The sequence below is a fragment of the Sorex fumeus genome, unplaced genomic scaffold, assembly GCF_029834395.1.
Source record: "Sorex fumeus unplaced genomic scaffold, SorFum_2.1 ptg000063l, whole genome shotgun sequence".
NCBI lineage: Eukaryota > Metazoa > Chordata > Mammalia > Eulipotyphla > Soricidae > Sorex > Sorex fumeus.
Genome location: NW_026606120.1, coordinates 47,148,581 through 47,174,793, shown reverse-complemented (window position 1 = coordinate 47,174,793; position 26,213 = coordinate 47,148,581). Strand labels below are relative to the sequence as shown.

General features: G+C 42.2%; 1 protein-coding gene across 3 annotated transcripts in view; it reads left to right on the top strand.

Moving 5' to 3' along the window:
* GOSR1 (golgi SNAP receptor complex member 1) overlaps positions 1-13,433 on the top strand; it is a 37,395-nt gene extending 23,962 nt beyond the window's left edge. For all 3 annotated transcript variants that reach the window (XM_056127368.1, XM_056127367.1, XM_056127370.1), the window contains 3 exons: positions 3,646-3,675; positions 8,465-8,547; positions 11,463-13,433. In XM_056127368.1, the coding sequence (XP_055983343.1) occupies positions 3,646-3,675; positions 8,465-8,547; positions 11,463-11,587 (238 nt within the window). In that variant the 3' untranslated portion in view covers positions 11,588-13,433. The remainder of the gene's footprint in view (positions 1-3,645; positions 3,676-8,464; positions 8,548-11,462) is intronic.
* The last annotated feature ends 12,780 nt before the right edge of the window (positions 13,434-26,213 follow it).

Here is a 26,213-nt window from a genome sequence, read left to right as displayed (position 1 = left end):
GGCACAAAATTATCTTTGGCTATAATTCTTATAGTGAGTATAAGGGATCAGAGAGACAAGTCAGTAGGCTGAACACATGTTTTGTATGCAATAGCGCAGCGGTAGGGCATTTGCCTGCATGCAGCCGGCCCATCTGAGCCGGGTTCAATTTCTCCTCCCTTTTTGGAGAGCCCAGCAAGCTACCCGAGAGTATCTCACCCACACGGCAAAGCCTGGCAAGCTACCCGTGACATATTCAATATGCCAAACATAGTAACAACAAGTCTCACAATGAGACGTTACTGGACCTGCTCGAGCAAATCAGTGAACAATGGGAGGACAGTGACAGTGATATAGGGAAGTACAATCGAGCTTTGTATATATATTGAGTTCTGCAGTCTTGCTTAACTCACCTATTAGTTTTAAGAGTTTGTTTTGGTTTGATTTGGTCTTTTGGGCTACACCCAGCAGATCTCAGGGCTTATCACTGACTCTGTCCTTAGCAGTCACTCCGGGCTGTGATTCAGGAGACCATATGTAGTGCCAGGGATCAAACTAGGGTTTACCCAAGTGTAAGGCAAGTGCCCTAATCCCTAGATTATCACTTTGACCCAGTTTTCAAAATCTCAGTGAAATTTGAAGGGATTTTCTATTTTTCTCATTATTGGTTGTTATAGTTTGTCCAGGGCTGGAGCGATAGCACAGTGGATAGGGCGTTTGCCTTGCACGCAGCCAACATGGCCAAACCGAGTTCGATTCCTCCGCCCCTCTTGGAGAGCCCGGCAAGCTACCGAGAGTATCTCGCCCACACGGCAAAGCCTGGCAAGCTCCCCGTGACGTATTCTATTATGCCAAACACAGTAACAAATCTCAAAATGTTACTGGGCCGCTCAAGCAAATCGATGAACAACAGGAGGACAGTGATACAGTGACAGTGATAGTTTGTCCAGTACTTTTTTACCTAATGATGTGATAGATTATATTGATTTTTTTTAATACTGAATCAATCCCCCTTGGTGTTGAGCTATTCTTTTTCTGTATTCTGGGGTTCATTTAAATTTCAGGAATCACGGGAACCAAGTTAATCTTACTCATTTTAAGAACCTTTTGAATTAATGCTTTAGTTATTTATTGAGAAGAAATGATGATGATTGTGGAGAACAGGAGAAATTACCATGTCTAAGAAGGATGAAAGAAATAATTAGAATGTGTTAGTGTGTTCATTCTTTAGGAGTCAAGGAACTGCTGAGTCTAGAATATATAGACTTGTCTGCATGGCCTTTTCAGTAGTCTAATGATAGTCTAGTGATGGTAAAATGTGGAGATTGTCCAATGACATGGAGGTTACAGATGAGAGAAAGGGAATAAATTGTAAGAAAATAGATTTTTGCTAAATTTAGGATGAGTGATAATCTAGAAGTAGTAGAAGAAAGAGAACTATCAAGAAAATAGGGGAAAGAAAGCTATCATTTACTGAGATGTCAAGGGCCAAATCTCTGAAAACAGACTCCTCAAGTTGGTTAGTTTTGAATGGGGGGGCCACACTGGCAGTGCTCAAGGCTTACTCCTGACTCTGCATTCAAAAATCACTCTTGGCAGGGCTGGGGGCCCATTTGGTATGCTGGGGATCAAACCAGGGTTAACTGCAAGTAAGACAAGCGCCTTACCTGCTGTACTATCTCCCTGACCCAGACTCCTAGAATTTGAATCCTGACTCTTCCTATTATTGTGTGACCAATGGAAAAGTTACTATTATTGTGTGACCAATGGAAAAGTATTTTAAATTTGTAAATATTAAGACTGGTAGAATAAATTTCACAGAATTGTAAGGATGGCATTAAGAAAGGCATTTAGGGGGCTGGAGCAATAGCACAGCGGGTAGGGCGTTTGCCTTGCATGTGGCCAACCCAGGTTCGATTCCCAGCATCCCATATGGTCCCCTGAGCACTGCCAGGAGTAATTCCTGAGTGCAGAGCCAGGAGTAACCCCTGTGCATTGCCAGGTGTGACCCCAAAAGCAAAAAAAAAAAAAAAGCATTTAGAATGTACATGGTTTATAATAAACTCTCTATTAATATTAGCTACCTTGATTTTTAACAGAATTAGCAAATTATAGCTTATCTTCTCTTTTCACTTAATTTGGTAATATATTTAACTTATCTTCATTAGCTCTGTTATCACAGAACTGGTTTATTGAACTTGCCGATAGATGTTTGTTTTGTTATTGTTATCCCTGGACTTTTAAGTCTTTGTTTTATGTCCTTTGACATATTAAAAGACCCTAATGAAAACACTAAGTCCACTTTGCTGAACACAAAGGTAATCTAAATCTAATTAAGCAATACCTGTTTTGGGCACTTTATGAATACTTAGAGAGAAACCTGTCTCTCCATTGGAGAATCTGTAACAATTAGTGCACTATCCTGACCTATGACCTTTTGGGGGCACTTCCACACACATTTGTTGACAAAATTAATGCATACCTTATAATTAGTAGATTTCACCAGGACAGTAAATTTATTTAGAGATTTGTATCAACTTTGTGCTTAGAGTTAATCTGTGGTTTTAAAGAAAATAGTAGCAAAAAATACCTAGTACTTATTATGTACAAGGGGCAGTTCTAATTGTTGCATAAACTTCTTCCATCCTCTTAACAAGTAGATTTTGTTGTCTCCATTTGACAGATGAGAATATTGAAGCAGATAAATTGTCTAATGTTAACTGTTAAGTGGTAGAGCCAGTATTAGAAAGCCACATCATCTGGCTCTTAATTCTCTTTGTAATTTTTGAAAATCTTAACCACAGGATTTATATAAGGTATTTTTGACATCTTTAAAGCTAACCTTTATTCCCTAGTTCATGGAGTAACTTAGAATTCCTGGTTCACAGCTTCATATTGTAAGTTCAACATACTCATCTATAGAGTGAGCCTAGAAAGTCTTATTGGAGAGAAGTAAATGGAAAATGTTTGCAAGTGTTTATTTGTGCGTACCTGCTGTGTGCTTCACACTATGCCAGATGAATAGAGTTCTGAATTTGTTTTCCCACTTCCTCCGATAAAGTTACCCTTCTCTCAAGCTTAACAACCTACAAATTCCTCCTTAAAATGGCTTTTATTGTATGTTTCTTTATGTGGTACATAAAAGCAAACATTTTATAGCTCAAAGGTGCAATAAAGATACTCAATTTTTTTTAGTTCTGAAGTATGATAAATTAACATTTGGTTTAGTTTCTCAAAATCATTCTTTTCCCCCAGAAGAAAAGAACTTTAAGGTGTAAATAATTATTACTTATAGTCACCACAACTACATTTGTCCATCTTGTCTGAACAAGTTGGTTTGTAATTCATTGCTTTGACTGGACAGTGCTCGTCAACTAGACACTGCTCCAACTTGGGCTATCAAAAGACATTTCATTTCCTTATGCTGTCATTGAAAGCATTTTGACTTTATTATCAAGTGTCTCTGGAGAATAAATATAAGTTAATAAAAGTTATACACATGGATAGATTAATTTTTCCGTCTAGAATTTCCTCTAGGTGCTTTCTAATTCCTGAGTACTCTTTAAAGTGACAGAAGAACTAACCTGTTTATAAATGTAGAAACATTATATACAAGTTTTAATGTGTTCTTAATAATTCCATTTTAATTTTCCTTTTTATTTGTAGTTCAGATCGTCTGATAGAAGAGACAATAAGGTAGGAAAAAATGTTTGTTTCATTTTGTTTTTTTTCTCATAAAAATAAATAGGTAAGATATACCCTATTATTACAGCTAAAGTCAATTCATTCTTCTTAAAGATGAGCATCTTACTAGTTTGCTACATACTTTCCCTGTGTTTTTCCTGTATAAAAGATAGTTGAAGCCGAAAACATTTGTTTCTAGAATTACTAGAATTAGAATTAGCTGTTTCATGTAAGTTAATTTTTCTAATAATTTATAGTAATTTCAGCAGCATGTTTTTATTTTATTGGGAAACAGTCTTAAACTTTGACAAGCAAATGCCTTATTTTTATCAGTTATGTAGATTTGGTTTTTGTTAAAGCAGCTATAGAAAATCTGCAGCAATACATAGTATTATTTGTAATTATATTGAGATACTCTCTTGCTTAGAGTGAGGTACATCGGTCTGTTGGCTTGAAATCCTTGATTCGCTTGGTTTGGTGAATTTTAAAATACTTGACAACAGTAAAAAGTACATTAACGAGATACAAACTTTAGAATTCAGCAGTGTCTCCCAGGAGTGTATTTCCCAGGAGAGGTAGGGTAAAACACCTGGAAACAAATATTTATATTCTTACCATAGCTTGTATTGTGCTCAGGGGCTTTATGTGCTTTATTTAATTTCTTTAAACTCATGATATAAATGTGTACTATCTCCAAAACATCAAGAGATTCAGGTAAGAAACTGGGGGGGGAGAGAGCCAGGTAAATAGTACAAGGGTTAAGTTTTTACCTTGTGTACATCCAGCCCCAGTTCCATCCTTGGCACTGCATATGGTTCTCCTAGCATCACCTCCGCAGCACTGCCAGGCATTCACCAAAACCAAAAACAATTAAAAGAATTTTGCCAGTGGTCACTTATTTATTTATTTATTTATTCCCTTTCATCAGTATATAAAATCATTCACAGTTTACCAGGGATTTTTTTTTACTTAGATTTTTTCATATCCTTTTTCTTTTTATATGCACTTGGACTCCATCACAGGATAGAAATATTTAAGAATTATTGAATCACTCCTATTTTATTAAAGCACGAAAGAAATTAATTAGGAGGCCTTTATACTACTTCCTTTCATTAAAATATGATAATTCTCATAAGTGGAATTTTAGTAAACACAAAACTAGTTATGATTGGGGTCAGAGCGATAGCACAGCAGGTAGGGCGTTTGCCTTGCACGCAGCCGACCCGGGTTCGATCCCCAGCATACCATATGGATATGGTCCCCCAAGCACCACCAGGAGTAATTCCTGAGTGCAGAGCCAGGAGTGACCCCTGAGCATTGCTGGGTGCGACCCAAAAGGGCAAAAAAAAAACTAGTTATGATTTTTATAGACAACTATTATAAAAATTAAATATCAGTTTTCTATATGCAGAATTTTTTCTTTTTCCTCTTGGATGTACATTTTTAAATATGTCACAAGGACTTTACTTTCTAGAACTGCATGGCCCTGCCTTCCCTGGTGGCTCCAAACTGTCAGGTGCCAGACCCACAGTACCAGGTCAACCACCCCGTTTTTTTTTTTGTTTGTTTGTTTTGTTTTTAAAGTGGCGGTTCTAGAGAGGATAGTATAAGAGGTAAAACACCAAACATGTAGCCTGTTCCATCCCCAGGCACCACCAGGGGTCACTCCTGAGCATGAGCCAGGAGTAGCTCCTGAGCACCACAGGACATGGCCACCCGCCACCCCCCTCCCCCCCACAAAATAAAAGTCAAAAATGAAACAGGACCAGGGAGATAGCTCAGTAGAGCGCATGCCCTCATACAGGAGGCCCAGTTTAATCCCTTATCTCTGCGCTGTATTGGCCCCCAACACTGCCAGGAATGACCTCAGGCACTGAACCACTGAACCAAAACCAAATAAATACTTTACCTTAAACGTACACTAAATATAGATCTTAGTCACTTTATTAAAAAGAACTAATATTTCCAATATTTGCAAATTAATTAGCTTTAGTATGACTAGTATTACCTGTTAACAGGGAAAAAATTAAAAGTCTGACGTTAGTTTATAGAACAGGTAAGAAAATTGAAGTTCCAGTAAGCACATCAATGATTTATCCTTTTAAAAGCGTTATATATTATTCGCAGTTTGTGTTTGCCTCTAAGTAGTTGACCCTTGGAAAAAAAACAACAGTCTAGTTTCTGCTCAGCTTGACTCCCAGAGATGGAGGGAGATGGGAAGGCATGTCTAGATATACTTTGTGTGGTACTGGAAATCATGCATATTCAACAAGATAATAGCATAATGTATGATAATAATACCCATTCTCCAAGGAATAGAAAGTGCTCGTGGAAATTATTTTTTAATTTTCTCTATTTACTTCTGAGTCAAAGTGCATAGGAGATGGTGATATTATTCTTAATTAAAAAGAGGCGTATGTATTCAGAGATTGACCTCAGATTTCTCAGGTCAGGCTTGAATTCTGTTACTTTATACAAAACTATAATGCCAGTTGGGAAGGAGGTAAATGTGTTTGAGGGGCGGGGGCAGGCAGCAGCAGGATGAACACTCCCAGCAGTATTTGGGAGCTATGCCCAGCACTGCTTAGGGGCTGCTCCCAGCCCACTTGGGGGCCACACCCAGTGGTTCTAGGGAAGACTAATTGCCAGGGACCCAAACCAGGGCCCCCACATACAATATATGTGCTCCAGACCTTTTAGTGCTCTCCCCAGTCCCTCTAATACCTATTTTAAAACACTGTATAGGGGCCAGCGCAGTAGTACATTACTTGCATGTGACTAACCAGGGTTTGATCCCTGGCATACCGTATGGTCCCCTGAGAACCACCAGGAGTGATTCCTGAGCGCAGAGACAGGAGAAACCGCTGAGCATCACCAGGTGTGCAGCCTCCCTCCAAAAAAGCCCTTGCAATATTTTATATGATCATATTTTAACTGTTTGTTTTTTGTCATATATACTTAAACTGAAATGTTTTGAAGAACTAATGACATAGGTTGTTAATAATGCTTCATCTCGTGCTCTCTCAATTTAGGTGTTTTTTTTTTTAATCAATTTTTGGGCTGCACCCAGTGCTGCTCAAGGACTGACTCCTTGCTTTGCTCTCAGGGATCATTCATGTCAGGGGACCTGGGATGCCAGGGATTGAAGCTGGGTCAGCCACGTGCAAGGCTAGCGCCCTGCCTGCCGTACTATTGCTCCAGCCCCTCTTAGTGTTTGACTCTCATCAGTTCCCTGTTCTTTCCTCACTGAGAGAATGTAATTCTCTACTTCTGTTCCCTCCCCTGCAGTTTGCCATTGGTATTCTGTTCTGTGTTAGAAATGGTCAGAGATTTGAGCTCTGGACACCATCTTTCCAGACTTCTTCGTCTCGCCTCTCCTACTTCTTTTTTCTTTTTGTTTTTGCTTGGCTTACCCCCACCCCCGAGTCCACATCCAGCTGTGCTCAGGGCTCACTTCTAGCTCTCCGTTCAGGGGGGATCGGGGGAGCATCTGGAGTGCTGGAGATCGTATCCAGGGTGACTGTACAAGGCAAGCACCCTAAATCTGGCCCCTACTTTAAAAAAAAATCACAATTTTCAGTTCTACTCAAGAACTTTTTATTTCCTGTTGCTTTTTACAATGTCAGTATCTAAGTACTACTCTGTCTCTGTCATATCTAAAAGGATACTGACCCTCCCCTCTATGGTGCCCTCATAGGAGATGACACTGGAATCAGGGAGACAAAACTTTTAAAGGTAATTCTGGTCATGATTGAAAAAAGATATTAACTGAGAGAGACTTTCTTGTTTTTGTTTTTTGGGTCACACCCAGCGATGCACAGGGGTTACTCCTGGCTCTGCGCTCAGGAATTACTCCTGGTGGTGCTCAGGGGACCATAGGGGATGCTGGGAATCAAACCCGAGTTGGCTATGTACAAGGCAAAAACCCTACCCACTGTGCTACTGCTCCAGCCCCCTTAACTGAGAGACTTTTAAACAACATCAGAGTAGTCCTATGAAGGAGGTAATGCAAAGAATGACTTACTTGCTTTTCTTTTGCTCATTAATGAAACCATAAGCTGGCTTGTCTAAGTTGGAAGCTAACCGTAATGTTGCATATGTATCCTGAAATCTGCTTCATTAGTTCTTCATATATAACTTTGAAACATATTCTTTTCATAAATCGATGGTTGCTTATATTATGAATATTTTGTGGTACAGGTTTGGTTCTATTTTTATTATTATAAAATAACTAACTTCCCTCTCAGTCATTTTTTTCTGAGGCCAGAGAGATACTACAGCAGGTAGGGTACTTGCCTTGCATGCAGCCCACCTGGATTCAATCCCCAGCATCCCATATGGTCCCCCAAGCCCGCCAAAAAGTAATTTTCTGAGTACAGAGCCATGAGTGATCCCAGAGCACTGCTGGGAGTGCCTCCCCGCCCCACACTCCCACATACACACCCCAAAGGAAAAAAAGGTTTTCTGATTCAGGTTATTTTAATAGTTCACCTCTTTGAAAACTATTTTAAGAAGTTTTTGTAATACATGATTGGTCTGTTAATATCTTCACTTTTTACTTGGGGGAAAAAATCATAGGAAATAGTTTACTTGGTTAATCCAAAAAGATATCAGGATATCAGTAGGAGTTCAGGAAAGGGATACTGAGAAGGAACATAGGAAATGTCTCATGTTCATGCATACTGCTTTCTGAGATATTATTGCTCACCTTAGTTTTCTGTTCACTTTTAAAGGTATGATAGATGCATGCAAGATCATCTTTAGTGCCAATTTAACTGTTTTCTTTTTTCTACCCTTACAGTATCGCTATGGCAACAAAAGAAAATATGACTTCCCAGAGAGGAATGTTGAAATCAATTCAGAGCAAAATGAATACTTTGGCCAGTATCCTTTTTAAAATTTGTGGCTTTTTAAATTTTTTTCAAAGATAATGTGTGTGTTTTTTCTTTTCTGTTTTTTTGATGGGTTTCCATTATCCGTAACAGTAGAGACTTAGTAATGACAGAATATGAATATACCCTGCATCCCAACTTAGTGAGAGTTCATACTGTTTCTAAAATATTTCATACCAAAGGTTCAGTAATAGATTTAGGGGAAAACTATAAACGAATTTTCCAATTATTCACATGTTTTAAAAGTTTTTGATATGTTGAAATTCCACAGAATGCATCAGTCTTACCCAGTATTGTGAATTATGTGCTTTTTTTTTTTCAATTTGGAAAACAAGTCCGTAAAAGATGCTTAGAACAGAGAGGAAAGAGACAGCTATAAGGTAGGTTTTAACTGCTGAGAGAGTATTTTCCCGGTAGCTTGTTCCATGCAGCTCAACTTTTTGGTGCATAGGTTCTCTGCTTCTTGGTTACAACCTCTACCTTTTCTCCTTCAGTTTCCCAGTTTGAATTAGAATTACCGATACTTTCCAAGAACTCAATGTGGAAACTGATGAGCATGATGCTTGGAAACATTTTGTTTGCTCTTTGGGAAGTCAGGCCTTTTAAGGGGAAAAATTTTTTCTTCCCAATTACTAAGAGGGGGAGAACCTGTAATTTTCAAAAGTTGATTATCTTCAGGTCTTCATTAATTTAAGGTTATTTTTAGTTTGATGCCTCATTTGCCTAAGAATATTCTAAGGTGTTTTGGTATTTCAGTTTTGGTGTATTTTGTTTCTGCCTTGTCGCCCTAAGTATAAAACCACAGATCTAAAGTCATTTATAATTTATATAAGGTTCTGTCATTTACAAAGTACCAATATATGCATTATCCCTTTTTTTCCATTACTACAATTATTATGATTCCAATAGAGTCTGAGTTCAGTCAAATCAAATAAAATGGGTATGAATCATGATTCTCTAGAATCATGGGCAGGCACCAGCCAAAACCATAATTCAGATTTATTTGGAGTGGAGGGGAGGGTTGTTTAATTCAGATATCTAAAATTCAGAGGTGCGAGTTGACTTAGAGCATGTCTGAATTCAGGAGTCCAGATTTTATTATCAAAAATATTCCTCTCTCTGGAAATGCCATCTTTTATTTCCATTTTTGTGTGTATTGACCTGTTCTCAGGTAGGTTTTCTCATGGTAATAAAGATGACCACATGTTTCAACTCCTCCCAGCTCAGAAATCTCCTTGGGAATAGGCGGTCTTTTCCAGCTGTTGTGCTTGAAGTCCCCAAGAGGACTATTGTCACCGCAGCTTGAGTCACTGCCTATTCCTAAGCCAGGCACCAGCCAAAGAAGGGGAGGGCATATTCCTCACCAAAGGTGAGGCACTGGCCTTCCATATGGCAGTGGTGGCTAACGCCGATTGGAATTCCAAAAACCACATATGTTCAGGCCCCCTTCCCCAAGCGCTGCTGAATGTTCCTCATCCCCCACCCACCCCCCACCCCCCAAATATGCCATTGTAGGGCTGGAACTATAGTACAGCACTTGCCTTACATGTGGATAACTCAGGTTCAATTCCCAGCATCCCATATGTTCCCCAAAGCCCTGCAGGAGTGATTCCTAAGTGCAGGGCCAGGAGTAACCCTTGAGCATTGCCAGCTGTGGACCCTCCTCCAAAAAAATTGTGTCTACAGATTGTCCTTTTTTAAAAAATATAATTTATAAAGCAAAGAATACCTGTTCTACAACTATTCTTGAAACACAGAAAATTCAGTGTAGGAAGAAAAAGTAATCCTGGTTACATACTATGTAGAATGTATAAGAACACAAATAAGTGCACATCTGCAGGAGTCATTTCATTGCAGGCAGTTTAGGGATGGCACTGAGAGCGGGGGTGATCTTCTCAACACTCTGCTGTCCCAAGTGGGTTTGTTAGTGGTTTTCCAACCTTGTTGTGATACTGCTTCTAGCAGAGAGGCTACTCCTGCAGGTGCATCATCAGAAAGTTTCGCTAGGAATGCAGACCAGAGAGCACAGCCATGTGCTTTCATCTTTAGTACATGTGCAAGCAGCAGCATAAAGCTCTGTGTGTGTGTGTGTGTGTGTGTGTGTGTGTGTGTGTGTGTGTGTGTGCGCATGTGTTCATGCGCTGGAACTGCTGTAGCTACCCCCTATGTTTTCGTGTGTGTGTGTGTGTGTGTGTGTGCGTGCATGTGTGCATGTGCTGGAACTGCTGTAGCTACCCCCTATCTTTTCTTGATAAAGATAGCTTTGCTTTGCTTCCCCATATAACACAGCTAGAGCAACTCCCGCTCACTTTCCTACCATATTCTCTGTACTGCTACAAAGTGAAAAATGTAAACAATTTACCAGTGCCTTTTATATAGATCCCAGAGTTGATCCACCAGATACCTGAATCTAAGGGGGATTGATCATGTAGGGAAAAGGTCAAGTGCTTTTTTAATACCAGGGTCAGATACTTTTTTAGTGCCCTTCTGATAAAACTTTCCTGTCTCCTGAGGAAGGCATTTTCAGAGAGAGAGAGGTTTTGGCTACTGGCTGACTCTGCCCCCTGGAGGGCCTGCAGAGATGCCCTGTGCCCAACCGGGCTGGCTCCTAGGCTGCCTTGCAGGCAGTAGTACCTTCAGTTGCTGTCAGTATTTTTGTTTTTCTTTTCCTCTATGATTTTTTTTTCACTGTTCTTGTAGACTGCTGTGTGTTGGAATCAATTTGTTTAGGACATTGAGTAGGGGAGCTTTCTAATTTGGCAGTTTACTGAAGTCTCAGTGTAACTTTCTCTCCCCTTTGCAATGCTGCTTTTTTCTGGACATCACTGATCTCTGTCCTTGTAATTTCTGTGACCTTTCAGTGAAGACGCTCTCACAAGTAATGACCTTAATAAAGATTTCTCAAAGATCGTTTTCCTGCTGTGAACAGCCTAATTCAACGGATCAACCTTAGGAAGCGGCGAGATTCACTCATCCTGGGTGGTGTAATTGGCGTGTGCACCATCCTCTTGCTGCTATATGCATTCCATTGATGGGACAACTCCAGAGACTCGATAACCGCCACTTTCGCACCATGACCTGGAATAAGGAAAAGGAGAAGTTGACGGTCTTGATAATTAGCCTGACCGACAGGATTAATCCGAGACTAATAGCAGTGAACTCTGACATGGTCAGGTTGAGCTGAAGCTGCAGTTTTTCTGTGCTACCTTTTCTAACACATTTCCATCTGGTTTCAGTTATTAAAAAACAAACAAACCATTTTCAGTTGATTTTCCTCCCCAGGAGGTAAGTAAATCAATCAAAAGCAGTTTCGGTGTTTCAGTGATAGTCTTGAGGGCTGTTGACAGGCCAGGTCTTACAGCCCAACTCTTCAGGAAACCAAGTTTCTCTTTATCCAAAGACTGCTTTCCTTTCCAGCCATCACATTGGGTTGTGAGTAAAAGTAGTCCTTGTCCTATTATTTTATCCTTATGAGAATTCACAAGTCGTCTTGTGATAATCTGTGTATAAATTTCTACTCCTCTGCCCCCCATCTCTTGGTTTTCAAAGAAAATTCCATTTTGGGAGTTTTTTTTTTTTTTAAACCGTTCTTTGAGACGCTGACTAGCAAACTTCAGCAGAGTTGAAGTTATCTAAAACAAAAGACAAACACTGCAAGAAAAACATTTTTCTCTTTCTGTTTTGTGTATGTTTGCACACACTGGGGTCAACTGTGTTACTGGATAAATATCAAAAATGAAAGACTTTTTTAAAAATGAATCAGTCATTGTTTTGATTGGGGGGGGCTATTTTTTCCGCTTGGAATAATTACTACTACAGGAAAGTGAAATCTCAATTATACCATGACAAAAGAAACTATTAATGTCTATCAGTGCTCCCAGCTATTGCTCCTCATGTCAGGATTAAAGGAACTGAGGAGGCAGCTACTCAGTTTTCAGTGAAATCTCTTCAATAAACCACATGTAAAGTTGTTAGGGTTCACCCTCCAGATAATGCCATTTGTATATGCTCAGCTATTTATGAGCGAAAGTTTGAGAACTGCTCTGACTGGTGTACCAGAAGTACTGTGTTCTATGAAAGGCTGTTCATTCCAAATCTCCTCCACTTTCCAAACACCCAGAGAATGGTTTCACTGTTGAAGGTGCGTGCAGCAGAATCGGTCTCCATCTGCACCTCTGTTGTTGCCATCCCTGGACAGTGACAAATGTTAAACCTCCCACCAGAATTTGATTCAAGTTTAACCGCTTCTCAGTTCCTATAAATTTATGATCTAAATGAACCATCACCAAAAAGTTTGAAAAATTCCAGCTTCTCCTCGCAAGGAAGACTGTTGTTCATCAGTGAAATTGACTATGGTATTTATAATATTGGCTTCAAACTGTTCTACAGGGAACAAAAAGATTCTAGCATGTAGTTCTTAACTACATAATAGTGTGTCAATACTATATTTCAATGGACTTGATTTCTAGACCCATGGGTAGATTAACCCTTGGTCTGGTACAGAGACTGAGAGGTTTTTCATTCTGGTATCAAAGTTGTATTATGTTCTGGGTCTGGAGGGAATTTGATATTTTTTTTAAACAGGTTTATTTTTCTAAATATGGGTTGATTGATGGAGTTAATTGGGGATGCCCTTAGAAGACAACTTAAGTTTTTCCCAATGTGAACCTTAAAGAATCAGGGAAGTAAGTTAATTTATTAAATTCTCTGTTGAGAGAACAAAACTTCTCTCCCCTGATAGTTTATTATCTTTGATTTTTTTCAAAGATCCTTGATTGGTGGTTGTGCCTCAGCTAGAATATATGGGACTTCGGTTGCTATATAGTTGGCATTTATAAAATCTGAAGTATCATAAATAAAGTTATTTATTTAATTATATTACCAGACTTCTTTACTGGTCTGATTACTTGGTGCATTCGTTAAAGCAGATTGTGTGAGAGTAAAACTAGGCCACAAGCTAACCCAGCTTGTTGCCATTAAGCAAACAGACACTTTGGATGGATGATGAGCATTTCCATTAGAGCTGTGCTTAATTGAAGTAATAGGATTTCGTTGGTTATTTTCTTTATGAAAATTAACTAGTTCTTCTAAGGAAGTTGAAAAGGTTTAGTGTAGATGCTGGTGTCAGGTGAGTCTGACTAGGTTCCCAGTGCTTTAGCCCATAGTGAGGTGGCCCAGGGACAGAAGCGGGTAGCCAGGACAGTGCTTGTCCTTTCCTCTTACAGTTTCTTCTTTTGCAGAAAGAATCACTAAAGCAAAGAAATAGAAGTGTGCCGCTTATGATCCCATGATCACTGATTTGAACTCTTCAGTTTTGTTTCATGTTTTTTAAAGCATCTTGGTTTTCTGCACTTGTTTGCTTGTGAGTTAACGGTATTTGCTTATTTAGAGCCTGTCAGAGCTGGCAAGTTCAAAGTATTCTGTATTTCTGATCCCAGATGTTGCCTCTTGGATGGTATATTCCTCAGTCATTGAATTATATAAATGGATCTTTCCTTTTGGGGCCTTTCTAGTAACAACTTAGAAATCTTCCTTGCACTTGAAACCATGACAACAAAAAGGCAGAAATTACGAAAAGGAGTACTTTTGAGATTTTCTTATGATGTAAGCTTTAACTCTAGTAAAAAATCCTTAATAAATCTGTTGCCCAAATTCAAGCCAAGATATCTAGGTGCTTTGGCCTCTCCAGGCTCCCTACATTCCACTGTAATTTTTAATTTTTAGTATTAATGCTGCTACTGAAGGATTTGTACTATCTGCTTTTTTCCCCTTTACTTTTTCTAATATTAGAAAGTGGCTTTCCTTTTCCACTCTTTCTCTTTTGTACCCATATTAGTTTTATGGAGAATACCTTTTTATATACTGCCCAACACTAGGATCGAAGTTGGGAATTACATCCTGAAATTGGAATAAGTGACAAAAAGATAAGTTCTGAAGGCTTTTTTTCTACCTCAAGACAAATAATATTTATTTGAATTCTTTTCCATTGGATGCTGACTAAATCTGAACAGGGAAAAAAAATGCACGACAGGGGCTGAAGAGATTGTACAGTGGGTAGGGAGTGTGCCTTGCATGAAGCTAACCTAGACTCAATCCCTGGCACCCCAAGAGGTCCCACAAGTCCCACCAGGAATGATTCCTGAGCACTAAGCCAGGTTGAGAACAGTCAGCTGTGGTCCTAAAAAAAAAACAAGAAAGGAAATAAATGTCCTAGCATTTTGATGCAGTGACTCTTGGTCTCTATAGGGTAGATGCACCTTGGTCTTGCATTTTCATTAATTTCTTTTTCGTTGTTAATAATTTCAATCTGATGAAAAAATCTTTAAAGAAATTTGCTCGTTCTTTTGGTTTCTGATACTTCCATGTTTTGTCTTCAATGATGTGGATTTTTGGGAGTTGACCAGCATTACACTGAATTTTTTGACAAATGTAACTAAAAAACAGATTCTTCTAAGAAAATTTAAATGATTGTGTTCTCCTTTTGGGTTAGCCGGGTCTCCAGAAAGATGTGCTTTTCATCATGGTCTTTATAAGCTAAGTCTTATTTCTTTATATACCTACATATCCTTATGGTGTATAGTAGAAAAGAAAGTGGGGTCAGAATATTTTTGGGTTAAGAAGCTGAGACAATGTTGGGCCATGTTTAAGAGGTCCTTCTCATTTTCTTTGTACCTAAGTTCTCACTTTAAAATTATGGTATTTCCACCCAATCCTATCCCTATCCTGTATTAGCTTTTAGAGAGGGAAATCGGAAATCAATTCCAGTCACACTTGATCATGATGGAAGACGTTTCCTCATGAAAAATGCCAATACGGATTTTTTTAAAATCTACTCTAAATGCAGTTTCTAATTTTTGCTTTGAAAATGGCTTCTTGGAACCAGTTTTATTGTACTTGTAAGTTTTGTTCTCATCTAAATGCACATTTCTGACTGTACAGAAGAAACTTTGTTATGTAATTTAATAATAAATTAGAAACCTAAATGGCTGTGCCTATGGTTGTTTGCATTGAAACAGAAACTGTCAAGGCAATTTCATATAACAGTTATGAGATCTTAGATATTCATAAGTTTTTCTCACAATGTCTTTAAAACCCAAAGTGAAACAATATGGGTCTGAAACTCTGTTACCTACCATTCACTAATATTTTAGCCTAAGAAGTGGAGAATCTCATAAAAGTGTAAAAGGCATTATGGGAATGTAAACTTACAGAATTTTGCAAGAAAACAAGTTCTCACCCTTCCTAAATAATGATTTTTAAATCCTTTGTTTCCCATTACCTCTCCCCCAAGTATTAGATTTTGTTTTTCTGAATTCCTTGGTATGGGGCTACACCCAGCAGTGCAAAGATTGCTCCTGGCTTGGTGGTCTGGGGTCGCTTCCAGCATTACTCAGGGGACCAGGTAGTGCTGGGAACAAACTGGGGTCCAACACGTCTGCCTTTTTTCTTTTTAATGGCAAGTGAGGTAAAATTCAAATGCTGTGAAATTCACTTTTTGCTTGTATTTTATGGTGATAGAGAACTAGTAACTTCCTACACCAAAAGCATAAATGTGAACATTGTAACCACATTACTTCAACGACAATAGAAAAAAAAATTTAAAGAAAAAATTCATCTTTTAAGGTGTATTGATTCAGTTAGTTGTATGACCAGCAGCAGTATTTAACATTCAACTGTTTTTATCACCCCAAAATAGAAATTCCAAAGAAATATAGTGCAGGGGTTAAGGTGTTTGACTTACTGGTAGAACTTAACAAGAAAATGACTTCCAATCCCATCCAAAAATGGGGAGAAGAAATGAACAAAAGTTCCTCAAAAAAAATACAAATGGCTAAAAGGCACATGAAAAAAAATGCTCTACATCAATAATCACCAGGGAGATGCAAATCAAAACAAGATATCACACCACAGAGACTGGCACACATCAAGAAGAACAAGAAAAACAAGTGCTGGTGCGGATGCAGGGAGAAAGGTATTCACATTCACTGTTGGTGAGAATGCCAGCTGGTCCCGTCTTTTTGGAAAATAATATGGGCATTCCTCAAAAAACTAGAAATTGAGCTTCCATATGACCCAGGAGTACCATGTTCGGTAGTAGACCCTGAGGGTGCAAAAACACAGCAGAGATGACATCTGCACTTGAATGTTCATTATAGCACTGTTCACAATAGCCAGAATCTGGAAACAACCTCAGTGTCCAACAACGATGACTGGTTAAAGACACTGGTACATCTACACAATGAAATACTGTGCAACTGTTGTTGGGGTGGAGGTATGAAGTCATGAAATTCACTTATAAATGGAGAGTATCATCTGAGTGAAATGAGTCCGATGGAGAGGGACAGATAGAAAATGACTGCACTCATTTGTGGGTTCTAGAAAACATACTATGAGACTTAACACTCAAGGACAGTAGAAAAAAGGACCAGGAGGATTAGTCCGTGGTTGGAAGCCTGGAGGGCAGTTGGAATAGAGAAGGGATCAGTATAGCGGTGATGGAGGCATCACTCTGGATGGGACACGTGATGAAAGTGGGTGAAGGACCAAACATGATGGCCTTTCAGTATCTATTGCAAACCATAATGCCTGAAATGGGGGTGCGGGGGAGGGGGGGGAGAGAAAAGGAGGAAGAGAAGAATAAGAGGAGAGGAGGAGGAGGAAGAAGAAATAATGGAAGGGATACTGGGGACATTGGTGGTAGGTAATGTACCCTGGTAGAGGGATGGGTGATGGAACATTTGTATGACTAAACCCAATCATGCACAATTTGTAACTATCTCACAGTGAAAAGAGTTTGCCTTGCACACTGCTGCCCCCAGTTCAATCCCTGGCACTACATTCAGCCCTGAGCACAGAACCAGGAGTAAACTCTGAACACAACCAAGAGTAAGCTGAGTGTGGTCTCAAAGTAAAACCAAAAAAAACCTAGTCTCCAACAATGACTTCCTTCCTCATGATTGTTTTATATCTTCCACTACCCCTTTCTTTTGGGGGCAGGGTGGTGGTATTAGGTAAGGACAAGTGGGAAGGGCACATACAGCTGTGCTCAGGGTTCCCCCTGACTCTGAACTCAGGGATCAGTCCTGGTAGTGCTCAGAGGACCATATGAGGTGCCAGGGGTTGAATCCAAATCAGCCAAATGCAAGGCAAATACTTAACTCTGCACTATTGCTGTGGCCTGTACTCCTTTCTTGACCACCTGGCTTCCTCCCATCCCTCCCCATCTACTCGCAGGGCCTAAAATACCACCTTTGGCAGGTACTTTGCCTGGTCTCTACCCAGTCAAGGAACAAGGCCAGAAGGATTGAGTAATTTTTCTTTTTCTGTTCATTGAGTAATCTTTTCATAAGCCAAGTGACCACTAAAGCAAGAATTTAAATCTTTTTGCCTTGGGGTCATGCCCAGTGATGCTCAGGGCTTACTCCTGGCTCTGCACTCAGGAATTACTCCTGGTGGTGCTCTGGGGACCATATGGGAGGCTGGGGATCAAAGCTGGGTGGGCTGCATGCAAGGCAAGTGCCCTACCCACTAAACTATATCTCTGATTCCTGATATCTCCCCAACTTCTGCCTAACTCTTCATTCTAGTTTAACCCCTCCAAGTCTGAGAAGTGGCTGAGGCCAACCCCGGTGAGTCCCCTCGGCACAGGCAGGTCCTCAGTCTGTGGCAGCCAGACTAGGCTGGCGCCTGTTTTCTTTCCAGATGAAATGGCTTTGACCGCTCTCTCACTGCACAAGAGCTGAAGCTCTGCCCCGCAGATCTGCTGCCTGGTACCAAGCTGGCTGGAGGATCGCACTGAATGTTTGATCTCAAGGTGTTTCCTTTTGAACTCAAAAGGCTAGAGCAGAGCTCATGCTCAGTACCCTCTGCCCCTGATACCACTGGGAGCAAGTTGTGGTCTCTGAAACAACAACCAGAAGATTTCTTCTTGTTTCTTAAACACCAGGGAAAAGGGCACATTTTCCTGCTTCTGCGCGTAGTATTTGCTGGCTGGGTTGGTGCAGAGAGAAACGCACTTTAGCCAGAGGCCTTCCACTCCACTTGGCCGAGATTTCCCACTCAGCTTGCAAAATGTGTTTAAGTGAACACACTTAAAGATAAGGAGGTCAGATGCTGAAAAGTCTGCAGCTTTCTCCAAGATCCCCCCCAGAGATTCAGTGTTTCCCTCATAAAAGTCTTACCACCTTGATCTGTGATACTGTTTTCCTCCTTTAAGAAGCAGAACAGTCGAAGCTCAGTTCATCAGCACACATCTTTGAGACCTTGTCAGATACCCAATTTGTTTATTTAAGTGGGGGAGGACCTCCCAAGTAGTGTTGGAGGACCTCAGTGTATCACTCCAGTGATACTTGGTCAGTCAGGCCTCAGTTCCTTGCTTGGGCCCAAGGATGCAGTTTTGTTCAGACTCTGTGGTGTCAGGCCACTGACAGCAGTGCTGGGGTGGGGTGGGGGTACATAGAGATTGAACTGGGGTTCTGTGCGTGCAACATGTGCACCCCTGATTATTGTGCTACCTCCCCAGATGCCCAGTTACAGCATAAGGTACAACATGTAAATATGTTTGGTGACTTAACAATGCCAAAGACATGGGATTTTTTTCCTTTTTTTGTTTGGGGTTTTGGGTCCACACTCAGAGATGCTCAAGGATTACTTCTGGTGTCCAGGATTGAACCAGGGTCGGCCATATGCAAAGCAAGCACCTTAACCCATGTACTATCTCTGACCCCTAAAAGTTATGTTTTAAACTAATTTTTCTCCGTGGCGAGTTATCTTCTTTTAAAAAATTTTATTAGTGAAACGGGCTGGAGTGATAGCACAGCGGTAGGGCATTTGCCTTGCACGCAAGCCAACATGGCCAACCCCTGTTCGATTCCTCTGCCCTTCTCGGGTCAGAGAGGGTATCTCACCCGCACAGCATAGCCTGGCAAGCTACCTGTGATGTATTCGATATGCCAAACACAGTAACAACAAAGTCTCCAATGGAGACGTTACTGGGCCCGCTCGAGCATATCGATGAACAACGGGAGGACAGTGACAGTGACATGCTATTAGTGAAACACCATGAGGTACAGTTTTAGACTTACAAATTTTTGTGCTTGAGTTTCAGTTATACAATGATCGAGTACCCATCCCTCCACCAGCGCCCATTCTCCACCACCAATGATCCCAGTATCCCTCTCACCCCCCCCCAAACCCCCATCCCACCCCGCCTCTGTGGCTGGGCATTCCCTTTTGTTCTTTCTCTCCTTTTGGGTGCTGTGGTTTGCAAAAGAGGCATTGAGTAGCAATCATGTTTGGTCTATAAATGAGTATAATGTAATCTTTTCCCTCTCTCATCATGGACTATTTGCTGAGAAGAGGACATCGGAACATTGTGTTTTTTTTTTTACATAGAATAAACCCTGTCCTCTCCGTTTCCTTCTCCTTCTCCTATCACATGTCCCACCAACTGCGACCCCCGTTATTCATTACCAGCCACTCTGAGCTTGATGTCTTCTACATGTAGGGCACAGGCCAGGCCCCTAGCTACCCCGCCAGCCTTGGGTTATCTGCCTTCTCTGCCTACTGTTCATCCTTCATGGACTAATCAGTGCTGCCAAGGTGCAGTGGAGGGAGTGGGGCTTGACATTCAGACTGTTCTGGCACTGATCAGATGCTTTGAGGCCACGAGCAGATTACTTGCCCATTCTGAGTTCAGGTTTCTAGTCTGTAGATTAGACCCCTGCGACTGAAAAATGATGAGCTCGCACTGTGGCTAGGGGTGCAGCTGGCAGTACAGGCTGCACACCCAGAATGTTCACAGACAGCACAGCTAAAAAAATCTGCATCCCTAGCCACTACTGAGACAACTTCAGCAGCAGAAGGAAGGGAATTGGGAAGAGGAAGAAACTCATATAATTTCTAAATTCAATTAAATTCAACTCAGAGCCCCCATCCCACTGGGCCAAGGGGGGAAAATCCAACTCCGCCCTAATTGACTTGCCTTCCCTTTGCCTCCTGGGCTGTGCGAAGCTCCCATGAGTCTTCATACATTTGAGGCTGACAGTGACTCACCCCGACCTCTGACTCACCCCGCCTGGGTTTCAGCTTCCCTGGGGGCACCCTCTTGCATTCATTATTGTCCTGAAGTGCTGCCACTCCCAGGAGCCTAGTATGGGTATTGGAACCCTGGCCTGGAGCAAGGTACCAGCTGATCCCATAGCCCCCCACCTCCAAGGACTTCCCATCCCAGTCTTCCTTGAGAACTTCTCGCTCAGCCACCTTCCCCACCCCAGTATCCCCACCCTCCTCTCTCCCCCCCACTAGGATGAACTGCTCTCAGAAAACTCTCTTGGACTGGAGAGAGCTCAGCGAGCTGGGCAGACTGAGTTGCGGGTGATGCTAGCCCCGGCACAGCACATGGTCCCCTTAGCACTGCCCTGAGCATGGTAACCCCCTGATCAATGAGCCAGGAGTAACCCCTGAGTGTCGCTGGATATGACCCAGGAAATGAAGACAAAAAAAGAAAAGAAACAAAGCCATCCTTCATGTGGAGGTAGGAGAAAGTACTATATATTTAATCCCCCCCCCAAACCCCCATCCCACCCCACCCCATGAGGAAGGAAGGCCAGGCAGTGTGGTAGGGAGGGCATTACCCCAGTGGCACACACTGTGGGCCCTTTAGCAGTGGCTGTTGAATGATGAGGAATTTTGGGGGTGGGGACTGGGGCAGTGTTGGGTCATATTTGTCTTTGCTCAGGGATTGCTCCCGGCTCTGCACTCAGGAATTACTCTTGGCAGTGCTTGGGAGACTATATGGGATGCCGGAGATCAAACCCAGGTCAGCCATGCAAGGAAAATACCCTACCCGCTGTACTATCTCTGCAGTCACGGGAGGAAGGAAATTTAAGGCACCACAAGGATCAGAGAGAGAACTCAAGGGGTTCAGCACAATTCTTGGTCCTGCATTTCATCACTGATGTTACCACATGACAACCCCCTTCTAGTACCTCAGGATGTAAACCTGGTAGCATCAAGCACCGCCATATCTGAACACCCTAAAAGTCAGGCAAATGGTGCTAGACTTGGAACCCCTAGGAATTGCCTTTATTTAAAAAAAAAAAAAAAGAAATAAAGGGCTAGAGAGAAAATGCAGTGGTGAGACACTTGCCTTGCTTGTTGCCAACTCCCTTTCGATATCCGGCACCCCATATGGCCCCCCAGCACCTTCAGGAGTAATCTCTGAGCAGAGAGGCAGAAGTAGCTCCTGAGTGTCTCTGCCTATGGCCCAAACCTCCCCCCTTCCCAAATAAAATGCCTACAGATGTCAACACCATTTGCTGGTGTTTGTAAACTTGGGGTCCAGATGCCAGCTCTCAGAATGGTTCCTGCTTTGTGGCCTGTAGTGGCTTGCCCTCTCGTGGTAATTATGGATGTGGAGTAGAGACAGCGGTCTCTGTGAATGATAGGGATCATCCCTGGGAGACACTCGTCCATGTCTGCAGACATCTCTGGCCATCCCAGTTGGAGGGAAGCTTGGGTACTCTTTTTTTTTTTTTTTCCTTTTTTTTTTTTTTTTTTATTTATTTATTGAATCACTGTGGGAAAAGTTACAGAGCTTTCGGGTTTAGGTCTCAGTCATGTAGATACCAAACACATTTCCCTTTACCAATACTCATTTTTAACCCCGAACCCCAATAGACCCCCACCTCCCACCCCTCCCAATTCTTTGTGAGGCAGATGAGTTCTAGTTAATACTCTATCTACTTTGACTAGATAGATTATTTCGATAGAAGATGCACAATTATTGTTTAGAGTTTACGACCCACCCCTCCCCCAATCAGACATGCTGAAACAGCGTTGTGAAATGATTTGCTTTCTACAACTTGGTTTAAGAATAAAATGATGTCGCGCGGCCGCAATAGCGGCCGCACGGTTTTGAATTTCTGCTATTTTACTTATTGACCCTGGAAGAATTTCTATTAAAAGTTAGCTAGTTAAGAGATTGGTTTCTGTGCCCTGGAGTCGTGGTCGTGCCGGAGAGCCGCTTGTGGGGGGCAGCTGGCGACCTCGGTGGGGCGTGGGGGACGGCCCACAAAGCCCCCCTTCCCATGAGGTCCCCGCCGCTCCCCCGAGCCCGGCTCAAACCCGCTTTCCACAAGGCTCCCGTGCGGCCGCCATCTTTCTTTCCAGAGAGGAGCGGGCGGGCTGGTCAACGCCCCTCCCCCTCCGGGCAGCTTGGTGGCGCGGATCAACACAAGTCCATTTGCTTTTCTGCTCCAAGCGGCTGGTTCTCTGTGCTAAGTCCTTGTGCCTCCGGGGCCGTGGCCGTGCCGGAGAGCCGCTCGTGGGGGGCAGCTGGCGACCTCGGTGGGGCGTGGGGGACGGCCCACAAAGCCCCCCTTCCCATGAGGTCCCCGCCGCTCCCCCGAGCCCGGCTCAAACCCGCTTTCCACAAGGCTCCCGTGCGGCCGCCATCTTTCTTTCCAGAGAGGAGCGGGCGGCTTGGGTACTCTTATAGGGTGAAGGGTGGAGGCCATAGATGGTACTCAATATCCTCCGGAGGACACCTCACCCCAGCAGAGAATTATCCCATCCAAAATGTGAGGAGTGCCATGATTGAGAAAGCTTAGTGAAGGGCTAGAAAGAGCACAGTGGGGTAAGACACTTGCCCTGCATACAGTCAACTCAGGTATACTCCCTGGCACCCCATATGGTCTCCTGAGCACAGTTGGGTGAGACAAAAAAAAAAAAGAAAAACTGGTAAACTGAGTGCACCCCAATGGTCTGGCTCCCTCTGAGGAAGGGCATTCCAGGGGAGTTCTGCAGCTGCTGTTGTCCCTTACCAGCTGCACTCAGTTGCTGAGGACAGAGCAAGCACAATGCCCTCCCCACCACACTGCCTGGCCTTCCTTCCTCATGCTGTCCCTTCCTCAGCCCCATACCCAGGCTTGTGCCAGCCCAGGCCCTAGTAAAGGGCTTCATTAGGATTGACCTTTCCAGGCTGCCTGGGAAATGCTTCCCACTTTCAAATCTTTACCTCTAGGGAATAATTGCTTACTAAATGCCAGGGTGCATAGTGTGTGAATGTCCCAGAGGCTACAGGATCACCTGCTTTCTGTTGGGTTGGCCCAAGGGTCTCAGTGTAGAAGGGACTCTGAAACCGCTAGTGAGTGCCTGTTGATGGGGCTCATGAAACCACCCAAAGGTTTTTTTCATCCTGTTGGAATTCTTGGAACTTACACAAAGGCTCTGACTCCCTCATTCCATCCCACCCTTCACCCATGGTAAATTACCCCATAAGATGTCCAGGCACGGCTACATGCAAAAAAATAGGCTCAGAACTCTGCCTAACACCATGTACAAAAGTAAGATCAAAATGGATTAAACCTCAACATCAGACCAGAAACCATAAGGTACATTGAAGATAAAGTTGGCAAAACCCTCCATGACATTGAAGCTAATGGTATCTTCAGAGATGTCACACCACTGGCCGAGCAAGTGAAAACAGAGATAGATAAATGGGACTATCTTAAACTAAGAAGCTTCTGCACCTCCAAAGAAACAGTGACCAAAATACAAAGACAGTCTACAGAATGGGAAAGGATATTCGCCGAATACACATCTGACAAGGGGTTGATATCCAGGATATACAAAATACTGGTTAAACTCCACAAGAAGAAAACATCCAACCCCATCCAAAAATGGGGCAATGAAATGAACAGAAACTTTCTCAAAGAAGAAATCCGAATGGCAAAAAAGCACATGAGAAAATGCTCTACATCATTAATCATCAGGGAGATGCAGATCAAAACCACAATGAGATACCATCTCACACCTCAGAGACTGGCCCACATTCAAAAGAACAAAAGCAACCGATGCTGGCGTGGATGTGGCGAGAAAGGGACACTCCTTCACTGCTGGTGGGAATGTCCACTGGTTCAGCCCTTCTGGAAAACAGTATGGACGATTCTCAAAAAATTAGAAATTGAGCTCCCATTTGACCCAGCAATACCACTCCTGGGAATATATCCCAGAGAGGCAAAAATGTATAGTCGAAGTGACATCTGCACTTGTTTGTTCATTGCAGCACTCTTTACAATAGCCAGAAACTGGAAGAAACCTGAATGCCCAAGAACAGATGACTGGTTAAAGAAACTTTGGTACATCTACACAATGGAGTACTATGTAGCTCTTAGAAAAGATGAAGTCATGAAATTTACATACAAGTGGTACAATATGGAAAGTATCATGCTAAGTGAAATGAGTCAGAAAGAGAGGGATAGACATAGAAAGATTGCATTCATCTGGGGGATATAAAGTAACAAAGTATGAGATTAATACCCAAGAATAGCTGAGATCAGCACCAGGAGGATTACTCCATAACTTAGAGGCCAGCCGGGTATCCTAGAGGAAAGGGCAGTTCAGATAGAGAAGGGAGCACCAAATAAAGGATGTTTGGAGGATCCTCCCAGGAGGGGAGATGCATGTCGAAAGTAGACTATGGACTGAACATGTTTGCCACTCAATGCCTCTTTTGAAGACCACAACACCCAAAAGGAGAGAGAGAACACAGGGGATTGCCCTGCCACAGAGACAGGGGGGATGGGGGGATGGGGGTGGGAGGGATATTATCCATGGTGGTGGAAAATGGGCACTGGTGGAGGGATGGGTATCTGATCATTGTATAATTGAAACCAAAGCACAAAAAAATTGTAAATTTACAACTGTAAAAAAAAATAAAATAAAATAAAGGGGAAAAAAATAAAAAAAATAAAAATACAAAAAAAAAAAAGATGTCCAGGCAGCCCCACGTTGGGTGCAACTTCTCTGACCTCTTTAGAGATACATGAACACCCCTATAAACATGCTTTGGTTTCCTTTTCCTCTCAACCTTGGTCTTTTACTTCTCTGTGAACCTTTCACTTTCAATAATCAGCATTGTGATCTGTGTTAGAAGGATTTCATCTCAAAATAAATTTTTTAAATGAGAAGAGAAAACCTCTTTAAGAATTCTTCCTCTGGGAAGACTTCCCGACCCGCCTCCTGTGCGCTCCTATTTATTTCCTTTTGTGCTTGCACAGACCCTGTCACTGGTCATAGCAGGTTCTCAATGTATGTGCAAGAAAGAGAGTGCAGGAAGAGAAATGAAGGACCGAGGAGCCCGCACAAGACATGTAGTTTAGGGGTGGATGCTGGCAACGCTCTCACTGCAACTTTTACTGCAACCTTCAAGTTTTCATCAACCTTCAAGGCACCATCAATTAGGTAGGCTGCAGGGAGGGGTTGTAAGGGGGAGAGAGGGATGAGGATGCTGACTGCCCACAACCATTCCAAGGCAATTCTATTGCCAAAGAAAACATGGAACCAGAGTGAGGACAAAGTAAGGCTGCTCTCTCAGCTCTTGGGAGAGCCACTCCAGGAAACCTTGCGTGGTGGAACTCAGTCGGCAGTTCCTTTTAGTGTTGATGCTGGTGTGTACCACCAGTGGCTCACACTTGTATGTGATTTTAATTAGTACAAATTGCAGGACTACCCCTTCCTGAAGAGGGCAGTACTTGAATCAGTGGAGCAAATGCAGCCATTTCATTGGACTTATGAGAATTGTAAATGAGCTTACCTGAACCTTTGAACAATTCCAAGATCAGCTCTAGGAATTTGTCTTGTATGTGAAAAAGG